Source organism: Mytilus galloprovincialis, chromosome 6 (genome assembly GCF_965363235.1).
Source record: "Mytilus galloprovincialis chromosome 6, xbMytGall1.hap1.1, whole genome shotgun sequence".
NCBI classification, from domain to species: domain Eukaryota; kingdom Metazoa; phylum Mollusca; class Bivalvia; order Mytilida; family Mytilidae; genus Mytilus; species Mytilus galloprovincialis.
In genome coordinates, this window is record NC_134843.1 from 89,167,184 (window position 1) to 89,180,650 (window position 13,467).

At 30.5% G+C, this 13,467-nt stretch overlaps 1 protein-coding gene across 8 annotated transcripts in view; it reads right to left on the reverse strand.

Annotated features, from left to right (window-relative positions):
- The window catches only part of LOC143080641 (adenylate cyclase type 2-like), a 115,861-nt gene that overhangs the window by 6,834 nt on the left and 95,560 nt on the right, over positions 1–13,467 (reverse strand). For 7 of the 8 annotated variants that reach the window (XM_076256580.1, XM_076256581.1, XM_076256579.1 and 4 more), the window contains 10 exons: positions 12,929–13,093; positions 11,992–12,076; positions 11,148–11,249; positions 10,235–10,372; positions 6,148–6,293; positions 5,274–5,358; positions 4,650–4,808; positions 3,789–3,836; positions 1,990–2,136; positions 396–633 (listed from right to left, as the gene is read on the reverse strand). In XM_076256580.1, coding sequence (XP_076112695.1) covers positions 396–633; positions 1,990–2,136; positions 3,789–3,836; positions 4,650–4,808; positions 5,274–5,358; positions 6,148–6,293; positions 10,235–10,372; positions 11,148–11,249; positions 11,992–12,076; positions 12,929–13,093 — 1,313 coding nt within the window. The remainder of the gene's footprint in view (positions 1–395; positions 634–1,989; positions 2,137–3,788; positions 3,837–4,649; positions 4,809–5,273; positions 5,359–6,147; positions 6,294–10,234; positions 10,373–11,147; positions 11,250–11,991; positions 12,077–12,928; positions 13,094–13,467) is intronic. The other variant, XM_076256585.1, reaches the window with a different exon arrangement.

Below are 13,467 nucleotides of genomic sequence, written 5' to 3' on the forward strand. Positions count from 1 at the left end.
ACAACTGGTTGTCCGATTCATCTGAAAATTTCAGGGCAGTTAGATCTTGACCTAATGAACAATTTTGTTTTTGAAGATTTGCTCGAAATGCTTTGGGTTTAGATATATGAGCCAAAAACTGCATTTTACCCTATGTACTATTATAAGCCATGTCTGCCATCTTGGTTCGCGGTCAGGGTCATCAGACACAGGTGAGCTTAAAAAGAAATCATTACATCATAGAGAGCTATTCTAAATAAAATTTGCTGTTCAGTTGAAATGAGACAACTGATGTCTTAGCCCCAATCGTAATATGAGTGTGATGTCCCTCTGGTATCTTTCTTGCCCCTCTTTTACTATGTCTCATTGCTTTTATACAAGTGTACTACAGATGTATAAAGTTTATAAATACTCACCAACTCTCAATCTAAAATCATTAAAACAATGTTTGTTTATTTCTTCTAGACAGGTCATCATCTTCAATGCAAAGTTTGTCATGATAATGATGTTGCTCCTGTACTCTGTGAAAGGTTTACTGTTAATTCTACGAAGCACTCGTACTGCTTTAGGTGTTTTCAAACCAGTAACTGCCATATAGGTACTGGCTATTGTCTTTATCTTCTCTACACTAGCAAAATCTCTCAAAGAAAGTAACTACAAAAAAAAAAAATTTCCAAGCTCAGTGTTTATAATAAAAAAAAAATTAGTATATAGTCAAAATGGAGAATGACTGCATGGTAGATCTGAATTTTCTTTTACAAAGTACGTCTCAATATTTATAAAAGAAAACATAAACATAACTCTAGCAAGGTAAGTGACTCACTACAGAAATTCAAAATTTGTCTGGTTCTTAGCTTTGTGTACTAGTTTCATAAAATTTGGACGAAGAAAACTTAGGGTGTGGTAACAAAAATGGGGACTGATGTACAGTCAAGGGTTATACTTGAAAAGTTCAAGATCAAATACCATGCGTCAAAACAGAAGTTGATTAATATGAAATTGTAAATTATGGACAGATAAGAATGGTCATCAGTGTACCACCCACAACAGGCTTGGGATTATCATATTCTTATATATAAAACAAAATTAAGGTTTGATTATACAATATATCATGTAGTACTTATTCCCTAAAAATTTATTAACAACCATTTCAATTAACATTTTAATAATTTATTCATAAGTTACTTGCTTATGTATTATGTTGTTGTTTATTGTTTGTACACTTACGTAAAATATTTATTTACAATTAGCAGTATCACCAATTATAGATATATAACTTTGATGATTCAGATTTATGTGAATCATGCATACATATAATTATGTGAGTTGATATACTGTGGATCAATTTTTTTCATGGGTACTAATTATTGCGGATTAGGAAAACTTGTATTTTCAAAGTTTTGCCAAAGACTGTATACATTATTATAGAAAATTTGTAATTCCTTGTATGTTGAAATTAGTGGTTCCCAGATAACCATGAAATTACAAAAAATTAGTATCAAATGAATGATAATGAATCCACAGTATATTGGAATAACAAGGAAATTCTTTAGATCAGCACAGAAATTGATAAAAGTTGGCTGACATGTGGACAAATATAACTTCAATAGTAATTCCTGAAATATAATGTCTGTTTTGTTCATGCATCGTTGTAGATATAATGGAATTTGATGCAACTGTCATACATGTGAGAGGTTAGCACTATAAACCCAGGTTCAATTCACCATTTTCCACATTTGAAAATGCCTGTACCAGGAATATGACAGTTGTTATCCATTCGTTTGATGTGTTTTATCATTTGATTTTGCCATTTGATTAGGGACTTTCCATTTTGAAATTTCCTCAGAGGTCAGTATTTTTGTGATTTTTACTTTTTGCTTAACACAGCAGTTCTAAGCAATGTCAATTATTGTGTATGAGACAGTTATCAGTTGTTTTATTTTTGGGTGCTTAATGTACATGTTGGTTGTAGTGGTGATTGTACACATTCATAATGAATCAGTTTTATACCTGATCAAATTCTGTTATAATTTCATTTAGCACTCGTATACATTCAATTCCATTTTTGTTAGCAGCACTTTGTTGATAGAAATCTTTAAAATTTGGTATGGATGCAAACATGACACAAACTTCAGGATGATATTCACTGTACAACTCCTGTAAATATATAAATAAATAAACATGACACAAACTTCAGGATGATATTCACTGTACAACTCCTGAAAATATATAAATAAATAAACATGACACAAACTTCAGGATGATATTCACTGTACAACTCCTGAAAATATATAAATAAATAAAAATGACACAAACTTCAGGATGATATTCACTGTACAACTCCTGAAAATATATAAATAAATAAACGTTATCAGTATTGTTATTATGAATAATTATACAGGTAAATGAGTATTAACATTTCTTAGCCTATACTTGGACTTAAGGTGGTACCTAACACTACAGGGAGATAACTCTGTAAAATCAGCTAAACGTTTTAATTTCGTTGTGTTGTTAAGGGAATATTAAGCTTCTCAATGATCAAAATTAGTGTTTGCCAAAATGCTATATAACCAGTGTAATTTTTCTGATAAAACGGTTGGTTCAATTTTTTTGAAATTTTTATATTTTTGTCAAAGTGTCAAAGTAAATACTTTGTCAAAATTTTATGAAAATTAAACAAGCCAAATTAATTTTAGTGAAGGTGTTGGGTACCAAATAAATGGTCTCCAGCATCACTGAATAGACATTAAATGTTGAAATGCACATCTGGAAATTGCTTTAATTGAATTGTTTTATTTTTTTTTGAAAAACAGATTTAATTGTATAATAGTGCTTTAACCTTTTTATATTTATTTTATAATAAGGGTACCATACACTCATCATATTATACCAATCAAAACCATATTATAAATATTTGTCAGCATCAATTCATCTCACGAAATCTGGACTCAGCTGATATGACCTTAGATTTATGAGCAATGTTAATTTCAAATAATTATAAAATCAATAAGAATTCTTGACAAATCGAAAGAAAACGAGTGAAACTGTGAGTTACTGCTAACTAATGATACTCCTCTTAAATACTTCACAGTAAACAGGTTTCAGGAAGTTGTTGAGTGATGAATCTGAAAACCCATCACACGGTAATTTAGATGACTTATATAAACCCTGAAACCAAATTTCAGAAATCCTTGTAATGTAGTTCGTAGTTCCTAAGAAAAATGTGACGAAAAATATTCATAGATGGAAAGATGGACGGACGGACAGATTGATGGATGGATGGACGGACGGACTGACTATTGGACAGACAGAGGTGAAACAGTATACCCCCAATTTTTTAAATTACTTATTTCAGGGAAATAACAACTGAACATGTTTATCTAAATTGTTTATGAATTCTTTAAGAAGATTAAAACACAAATTTCCTCTTTATGCCTAAACATGTATTTCTTTGCCCTCGCTGCATGATAAAAGATACTTATGCTATAGTGAAATACCCCAAACATAGAAGGAATTATAAAATTTATCAAAAACATTCCTATAAATGAAATGTACAGTACATTCATTTTATGAATAAGTAATACTTAGCATGCAATAACAACATCTAAACTAATAAACAAAGAAGGAGAAATAAAAATTTCTTTCAAAGCCAGTACTATTACTATTTTCCAGATTAAAATTCTTTTGAAAAAAAAATCATTTATCATTTTTCAGAAGAATATCTTAAGCTGGAACTATGAGACAACATTCATTTTACTTGTACATGTGACAGGACTAGATCCAACAACATGATGTCATTCAAAACTTACTTGTTCCCGACGACTTTCAGCAATTCTGTCCTGTATATTTAATTTTTTCTGTAAAGTAGGAAGGTTGGATGAGGGCCCTTGCAAGGGTTATACATTTAAAGTCAAGATGATGCTTTTTTCCCTTTCTTAAAATAATTTCACTTGATAATTGTCTGTTAAATTATATATGTATTTTACAGCAAATCAGGTTGTTCTTTTTGATAATGAGGTTCACTGATAGATATTTGCTTATAGCAGAGATAAAATGAACAAATGCCAAATATCAAAAGCATTTTTCTTAATTGACAAAATAAAGTAAGACTTTTTTTTTGAAGGTTTTGTTTCAAAAAGTCTGTATTTCAAAAATCCTCTTAAATATATTTTTTTTTCGGGGAGAGGGGGGGGTTAATGACACGTTAATTACAGTTGTATAGCAGCCAATTTAAAAGGCACATGCCTAGGGAAACCTCTTTTATTCAAAGAGTCAAGAATTACATAGCACTTACTAACATTCTCGATGAAAATAAGAAGTGCCAATGCTAATACAATTGCATAGCAATTGTTGTTGACTTACCACCAGTGGTTTCCCTAATGAACTGATCTAATCACAAACTTTAGCATGTATGACAAAAGTTTCAAACAAAACACCTAATTCTTTCCTCTGAAACCCTGAAGGGAGACAAAAACCAGTGCTGATCTTTAAACAATTCAAAAATAATTATCTACATTTACTGAAATAAATAAAATAACCCTGGAAAACTAAATTTGTCTTGAAATCATTTTAAACCATAACCAAATAAATATTCATAATCAAAATAAACCCTAAAACCATAAAACCCTTTCCAATTCTCTAGATTTGATACATAATGTTATCAGACTTACATCATGTGCTTTAGAAGCTTTCAGGAAGTAGTCAGCCACATGTTTTGGTAATATATTTTGTAGAAGTTTTTCGTTGAGTGCTGATGTTTCTTGTAATTCTTTCTTCTCATTCATACATTGTTCACTCCATACAAAATCAAGTCTGTTGGTGTATTCAACCTAAAATTCAAACATAAATAAAAGATAAATATTTTAGCATCTAATGACACTAAGAAAAAATGTACAGAAATTTACCATTTAACTAGTTTTATGCAATTGCAAATCTGGAAATTAAAATATTTCACTTCATAAAGAACTTATTTTCTTTATGGAAGAAAAATCAAAATAATCTGTACTAACTATTGCTTTTATTTGAAGACTCCTATACCATCGATTCTTGTAATTTTTCTCCTTAAAGTTTTTAAAGTACATATCAAATAATAACCATATAGAGTTATTTCCCATAGACTACATACTAACATTTGAAGATGATTATCATATTTTCTACACTTTTAAATTCACATTTTTGAAAGGCATTTCAAATAATCAAAGTAACCCATGAATCGGTATAAAATAGGCACATTTATAAATAAACTTTATCTTATCTTTATTACTTGAAGAAAAAATTACCTATATAATACATACCTGTCTATCTAGAAACACCAGTGTTATAAACAGTACTGCTAAATAGACAGAACCAGCTACAGCCTCAGTCAACATACTGCTGTCACTGTTATAAGAGAAATATGTATCAATATTTACATTTTGAAACAAAATTTTATGTAAAAAGGGATTTACTGGGTTTTCTTTCCTTTCAAATGGACCCTGATAAGTTATGGAGAAGAAGGGACCTTATAAAAATTTCATGATACAAAATCCATTCATGCACTTAACATATGTTTTAGTGAACAAAGTCTTAAAACTGTATATTATATGTAAGTTATTACATTTTATAACAGAAGATATTGAGATGGACCTTATCTTGATGGAACTAAGTAAGAATTTCATAAATTTTGGTAGAATCAAACTTTCAAGAGATCAGAAGACTTGCGAAAAAATTTCTATTTCTAAATACCAGGTACAAAAAATTCACAAAATCTGCTATTCTCCATACAAATGTATTAAATATTTACAAAATTAGTCTAAAGCAAAGTGAAGCTATTATAAGGTGCTCTTACACAGAATGACAGACAGCATTATAAAGTATAACACATCAGATTCTATCTTTAACAGATGTATAAAATGTACAAAACCAGAACTGAAGGAAACCATATGCATAGAAAATAACAATTTTAAAGTTATAAATTAAAATCAAACAGATTGAAAACACATTATTCTGATGGAAAATCCTCCTATTTGTATTCTTTTCAAAGCTGTGAAATATAAAAGTCTCATTTATATTTTGTTTGCTTAAGATTTGAACATGTGTCTGAAATGTAACGGCCTTAACACATAATAGACCATTTGCATGGTCAACATCAAATATCAGATGACTTCACTAACTTCTTTATCCACTTACTTTGATTGTTTGAACTCTGGATGTACATAAAAGGTCACATTAAATGCTATCATGGCGAGACACATATACACAAGCTTAACAATGTAATTCATCTGTAGAAACACACTACTGGATGCTAGACCAAGTAAACTGCATAGTACAAAATACTGAAAATAGAGAGTTAGTACATGTGAAATGGTCAAATGTAATTAAAAGGGGTTAAAGTTATAATAGTTATCAAAAGTACCAGGATTATAATTTAGTACGCCAGACGCACGTTTCGTCTACATAAGACTCATCAGTGACGCTCATTTCAAAATAGTTATAAAGCCAAACAATACAAAGTTGAAGAGCATAGAGGATCCAAAATTCCAAAAAGTTGTAAATCTATTCTAGTTAAGTGTGATATCTGCGATGTTTACATTGCAAAACATTTAGTTTTCAAAATGAAAATAAATGATATAATAGGACTGTAATAACTCATTAATGATGTCATACAAGGCTTATAACTTTGTTCTACAGACACACAACTCATTAATGATATCATACAATGCTTATAACTTTGTTCTCCAGACACACAACTCATTAATGAAATCATACAAGGCTTATAACTTTGTTCTCCAGACACACAACTCATTAATGATATCATACAAGGCTTATAACTTTGTTCTCCAGACACACAACTCATTAATGATATCATACAATGCTTATAACTTTGTTCTCCAGACACACAACTCATTAATGAAATCATACAAGGCTTATAACTTTGTTCTCCAGACACACAACTCATTAATGATATCATACAAGGCTTATAACTTTGTTCTCCAGACACACAACTCATTAATGAAATCATACAAGGCTTATAACTTTGTTCTCCAGACACACAACTCATTAATGATATCATACAAGGCTTATAACTTTGTTCTCCAGACACACAACTCATTAATGATGTCATACAAGGCTTATAACTTTGTTCTACAGACACACAACTCATTAATGATATCATACAAGGCTTATAACTTTGTTCTCCAGACACACAACTCATTAATGAAATCATACAAGGCTTATAACTTTGTTCTCCAGACACACAACTCATTAATGATATCATACAAGGCTTATAACTTTGTTCTCCAGACACACAACTCATTAATGATATCATACAAGGCTTATAACTTTGTTCTCCAGACACACAACTCATTAATGAAATCATACAAGGCTTATAACTTTGTTCTCCAGACACACAACTCATTAATGAAATCATACAAGGCTTATAACTTTGTTCTCCAGACACACAACTCATTAATGATATCATACAAGGCTTATAACTTTGTTCTCCAGACACACAACTCATTAATGATATCATACAAGGCTTATAACTTTGTTCTCCAGACACACAACTCATTAATGAAATCATACAAGGCTTATAACTTTGTTCTCCAGACACACAACTCATTAATGATATCATACAAGGCTTATAACTTTGTTCTCCAGACACACAACTCATTAATGATATCATACAAGGCTTATAACTTTGTTCTCCAGACACACAACTCATTAATGAAATCATACAAGGCTTATAACTTTGTTCTCCAGACACACAACTCATTAATGAAATCATACAAGGCTTATAACTTTGTTCTCCAGACACACAACTCATTAATGAAATCATACAATGCTTATAACTTTGTTCTCCAGACACACAACTCATTAATGAAATCATACAAGGCTTATAACTTTGTTCTCCAGACACACAACTCATTAATGAAATCATACAATGCTTATAACTTTGTTCTCCAGACACACAACTCATTAATGAAATCATACAAGGCTTATAACGTTGTTCTCCAGACACACAACTCATTAATGAAATCATACAAGGCTTATAACTTTATTCTCCAGACACACAACTCATTAATGAAATCATACAAGGCTTATAACTTTGTTCTCCAGACACACAACTCATTAATGAAATCATACAAGGCTTATAACTTTGTTCTCCAGACACACAATACATCAACAAAATATTACTGTGGATTCATTTATTTTCGTGGGTACTAATTTTCATGGATTAAACAAAACTTGCACTTTCGTGGACATTTAATTTCGTGGTTCTGTCAAAATCTGCATACAAGACTATTGAAAATTAATAATTCGTTGAATATTTAAATTCCTGGTTCATCTCTACCAACACAACCCACGAAAATTGGTATCCAAAGAAAAATAATAAATCCACAAGAAGTTAGATTAACCATGTAACAGACAACATTTTCTTTTCTGTAAAACTCACTAAAATTCATACGTGTTATTGATATTTGGATGTTCTAATTGATGATTTTTTTTTTAATTCTTCTTTAAGTTTCAATGAGACCTTCCACTTACACATAAAATATTATTGAAAAAATGTCAATATAAAAGTTATTTTTTCTAATATTGTAAATAAAACGATTTCATTAAAAGGGTATAACCAATATTTCCTCAGCCCAGAGACAACCAAGCATCATCACATATTATGTGCAACACAGCCAAAAAACTGTACAGTCTAGTAACAACAGCAAAGGCACTAAATTGAGCATGGAAATAAAAGAAGGTACAAAAAATCTTCATACTATATGAGAATTCAAGAAAAAATTAACAGCAATGACTTTATCAATTCAGCAATTGCGAAACTTTTTAATTAGTATTGCATATTAAAACCTGTACAGAAATTGATTAAGTCTTGAGGCTAATGTAAACACATCATGCCTGTTCTTAAACCAGATATCATCTAAGAAGAGTACAGGAAATAAAATGATAAGACAAAAAGTACAAACTAGAGGCTCTAAAGAGCCTGTGTCGCTCACCTTGGTCTATGTGAATATTAAACAAAGGACGCAGATGGATTCATGATAAAATTGTGTTTTGGTGATGGTGATATGTTTGTACATCTTACTTTACTGAACATTCTTGCTGCTAACAATTATTTCTATCTATAATGAACTTGGCCCAGTAGTTTCAGTGGAAAATGATAGTAAAAATTTACAAATTTTATGAAAATTGTTAAAAAATGACTATAAAGGACAATAACTACTTAGGGGGTCAATTGACCATTTTGGTCATGTTGACTTATTTGTAGATCTTACTTTGCTGAACATTATTGCTGTTTACAGTTTATCTCTATCTATAATAATATTCAAGATAAGCAAAAACTGCAAAATTTCCTTAAAATTACTAATTCAGGGGCAGCAACCCAACAACGGGTTGACCGATTTGTCTGAAAATTTCAGGTCAGATAGATCTTGACCTATTAGATTATTTTACTCATGTCAGATTTGCTCTAAATGCTTTGGTTTTAGAGTTATAAGCCAAAATGTACATTTTACCCCTATGTTCTATTTTTAGCCATGGCGGCCATCTTGGTTGGTTGGCAGGGTCCAGCCACACATTTTTTAAACTAGATACCCAAATGATGATTGTGGCCAAGTTTGGATTAATTTGGCCCAGTAGTTTCAGAGGAGAAGATTTTTGTAAAAGATTACTAAAATTTACAAAAAATGGTTAAAAATTTACTATAAAGGGCAATAACTCCTAAAAGGGTCAACTGACTATTTCGGTCATGTTGACTTATTTGTAAATCTTACTTTGCTGAACATTATTGCTGTTTACAGTTTATCTTTATCTATAATAATATTCAAGATAATAACCCAAAACAGTAAAATTTCCTTAAAATTACCAATTTAGGGGCAGCAACCCAACAACGGGTTGTCCGAATCATCTGAAAATTTCAGAGCAGATAGATCTTGACCTGATAAACAATTTTACCACGTCAGATTTGCTCTAAATGCTTTGCTTTTTGAGTTATAAGCCAAAAACTGCATTTTACCCATATGTTCTATTTTTAGCCATGGCAGCCATCTTGGTTGGTTGGCCAGGTCATGCCACACATTTTTTAAACTATATACCCCAATGATGATTGTGGCCAAGTTTGGTTAAATAGTTTCAGAGGAGAAGATTTTTGTAAAAGTTAACGACGACGGACGACAAACGACGACGCCGGACACCGGACGCAAAGTGATCAGAAAAGCTCACTTGGCCCTTTGGGCCAGGTGAGCTAAAAATGTGTAAAACTTACAACAGGTCTGTTACAATCCGTGTGACTATCTGTTTGAGTTGTATTTAATTGGTCAGTACCATTATCTGTTATAACGCTCTTTTTGGATGAATTATCTGTATTATTTACATTTGAAGGGATTTGTTGATCACAGACAGTCTGTAAAAAATATACATACTTCAAAACACAAATAGTCTTTATGTATAGAAGATTTGCATTTAAAATTAAAAGCATGAGAATAGTGTAAATAAATAATTTACTATAGAATAATGACCAATGTAGTCACTATACTGTCCACAGTTGTTCAAAGATATACTATCAATATTTAAATATTTTTGTTTGTACAAAGTCAAATTGTCCATTCTAATTTTTTTTTAGAAATATGTTCAAACAGTTTTGAAACAGTTTTGAAACAGTTTTGAAACATATTTCTGTATGATGAACATGTGTTACAGGAAAATCTTTGTCAAGTTAGCTTGACACACACAGAAAAGGTTACTATAAAACACTGTAAGCATTTTAGGCTTTCAATATGAAGTCAGGTTTAATATAATAAGTTATACTCACCATGGATACTAATACAGCTGTACATATAACAGATATACATAAGTTATACTCACCATTGATACTAATACAGCTGTACATATAACAGATATACATAAGTTATACTCACCATTGATACTAATACAGCTGTACATATAACAGATATACATAAGTTATACTCACCATGGATACTAATACAGCTGTACATATAACAGATATACATAAGTTATACTCACCATGGATACTAATACAGCTGTACATATAACAGATATACATAAGTTATACTCACCATGGATACTAATACAGCTGTACGTTACAGATATACATAAGTTATACTCACCATGGATACTAATACAGCTGTACGTTACAGATATACATAAGTTATACTCACCATGGATACTAATACAGCTGTACATATAACAGATATACATAAGAAGGCTAGAACTATTCTAACTCTAGGACTAAAATGGGCACCACTCACACATTTAGAATTCTGAAAAAAACCCAAAGACAGACTGTTAGGTATTGATAATGATAACCCTGCTGTAAGTATTTGGTAAACAGGATATATATATATATGCCTTCTTCAGAGCTTGGATATAATAATGTTGAAGAAAAGTTTATTATTCTATGAAAGAAGAAATTAGATGAAACAAAATGATAATAGACCAGCAGTCATCCCCATCAGAGTTGTCTCCCCTGAAGCAATACATCTGTATTATAAATATAGCATTTGGTTACAACATTTCATACTCATGAACTATTGCCTAAATAATAATTAATACTCCCTGGTAGTGAAGAAAATTATAAGATTTAAGAATGATTTAACTTGAAAGCATTGTACCCGATAATAACTAATTATGGAAAGATTTGTATAGTGTGACTTTATTTAGGCTTTTTGTTAAATATATGAGATTTAATTAGGTGTAACCTCTGTCTTATGCAGGAAATAATCAGTTCAATGCAGGCCTAGCAGATCACCATTATTTTTCACATAGATAATGTTGACACTTGACAGAAGAGTAAACCTGAAATAATCTCAAAATATAAAAAAGAAACCTCACAAAAGTGCTTTACTCCATAAGCTTCTAATGGAAAAAATAATTTAATTTTAAACCCAATTTAATTTTTTCCTTTAAATTTTGTATTGTTGCATCAGTAAGTTTAAACTAGGCAAGGACTAAATATGTACCTATCCATAAGACAGCTCAAATTAAATGAATAAATAAACTCACCAAACTTTCTCTAAGAAAACATATCACAGTGGTTATAGCAAATACCACTATACCAATAGACAAGGAGGAAAAATATGCAGTTCCTCTGAAAAAAAATAAACATGAATGATGTATAAATTATAAACAGGATTGCCAAGTTGAATATACAGAACAGGGACTCAATACACTGGAAAATATTTAAACTTCCGTTTTTTCAAAGCATAAATATTCCCTTAGTAGAGCTAAACATCAGTATATCTTGCTACTTGGAATGATTTAAACCTGAATTTGCCTGATTAACCTATATCTAATACATGTAGTGCATTCCTTTGAGATTTGAGAAATGTTACAGATGAAGTATATATATCCTTGCTTTAAGAATTGTATACTTGTGTATCTTTATATAAAATTATATTTTTCAATCTTATTACGTTGATTCATTTTAACTCAAAGTAAACAAAAGAAGTGAGTAAATCAAGTAGAATAACACAGATCTACTGGTGTTATCAAAGACTACAACAACATTCCATAGTTTTAAAATTGGATAATTCAACCTTAAAAGATGTATTAGACCCATTGGTTGCCTTCGGCTGTTGTTTGCTCTGTGGTCGGGTGGTTGTCGCTTTGACATATTCACCATTTCCTTTCTCAATTTTATTAAGCCAATTGAGTACTTCTTTTTACAATACTTAGTATATAAATATGGTAGAATATTATCGTGTTTAATTCTGTAGTTGTAGTAAGTTATCCATTTGGTACTAATTTCAAAAAACAATAGTACAAGGATTTTGGCTTTCCTATAGACATATATTCATTTCTCTTATTCTGTGGCAATTTAACCCTTTACAAACCCATTGTATATCAATTAACAGGTATCAATGTAAGAATATATATTTAAACATGTATGGCTATACTGACAATATGATAAGAAAAAGACCTGTACATATTTGGTAACTACCTATCTGATATAATGGCTTGGACAACCAGGATACCAACAAATATACAGAAAGCACATATAACACTAATTTTAAATGATGGATCTGGACGCTGGAGGTAATCTTCTTCTAACTCATCGTAAAATCTCAGTAGGACTGTATCAAATTCCTTTGTTTTCCTCCATGAACTGAAAATACAATTACATAAAAGATAATATAATGCTATTTATTGGGTGGTTTTGAAAACATTTGAATCATGTTTTTCAGTTGTATAACAACTGGTTCGTTTTGTATGTAACATTGGACCTATTACATGTCATTAAACCTGTGATAATTGTAACAAAAGCTGCATTCTTGGAATATAAATTGGTAATTAATATCTCAATTATCAATGTGTGGGATTGAAACAAATCTATTTCCTGCAAATCTATCTATATCTATTCATGATCTGTTTGTTCGGTTTTTTACCATGCAATTACTTCATGAAATGACATATGTTTTAAAGACATAAATAGACAGTAGATATATAATAATGTGATAATCATAATAAATACTTAAGGAA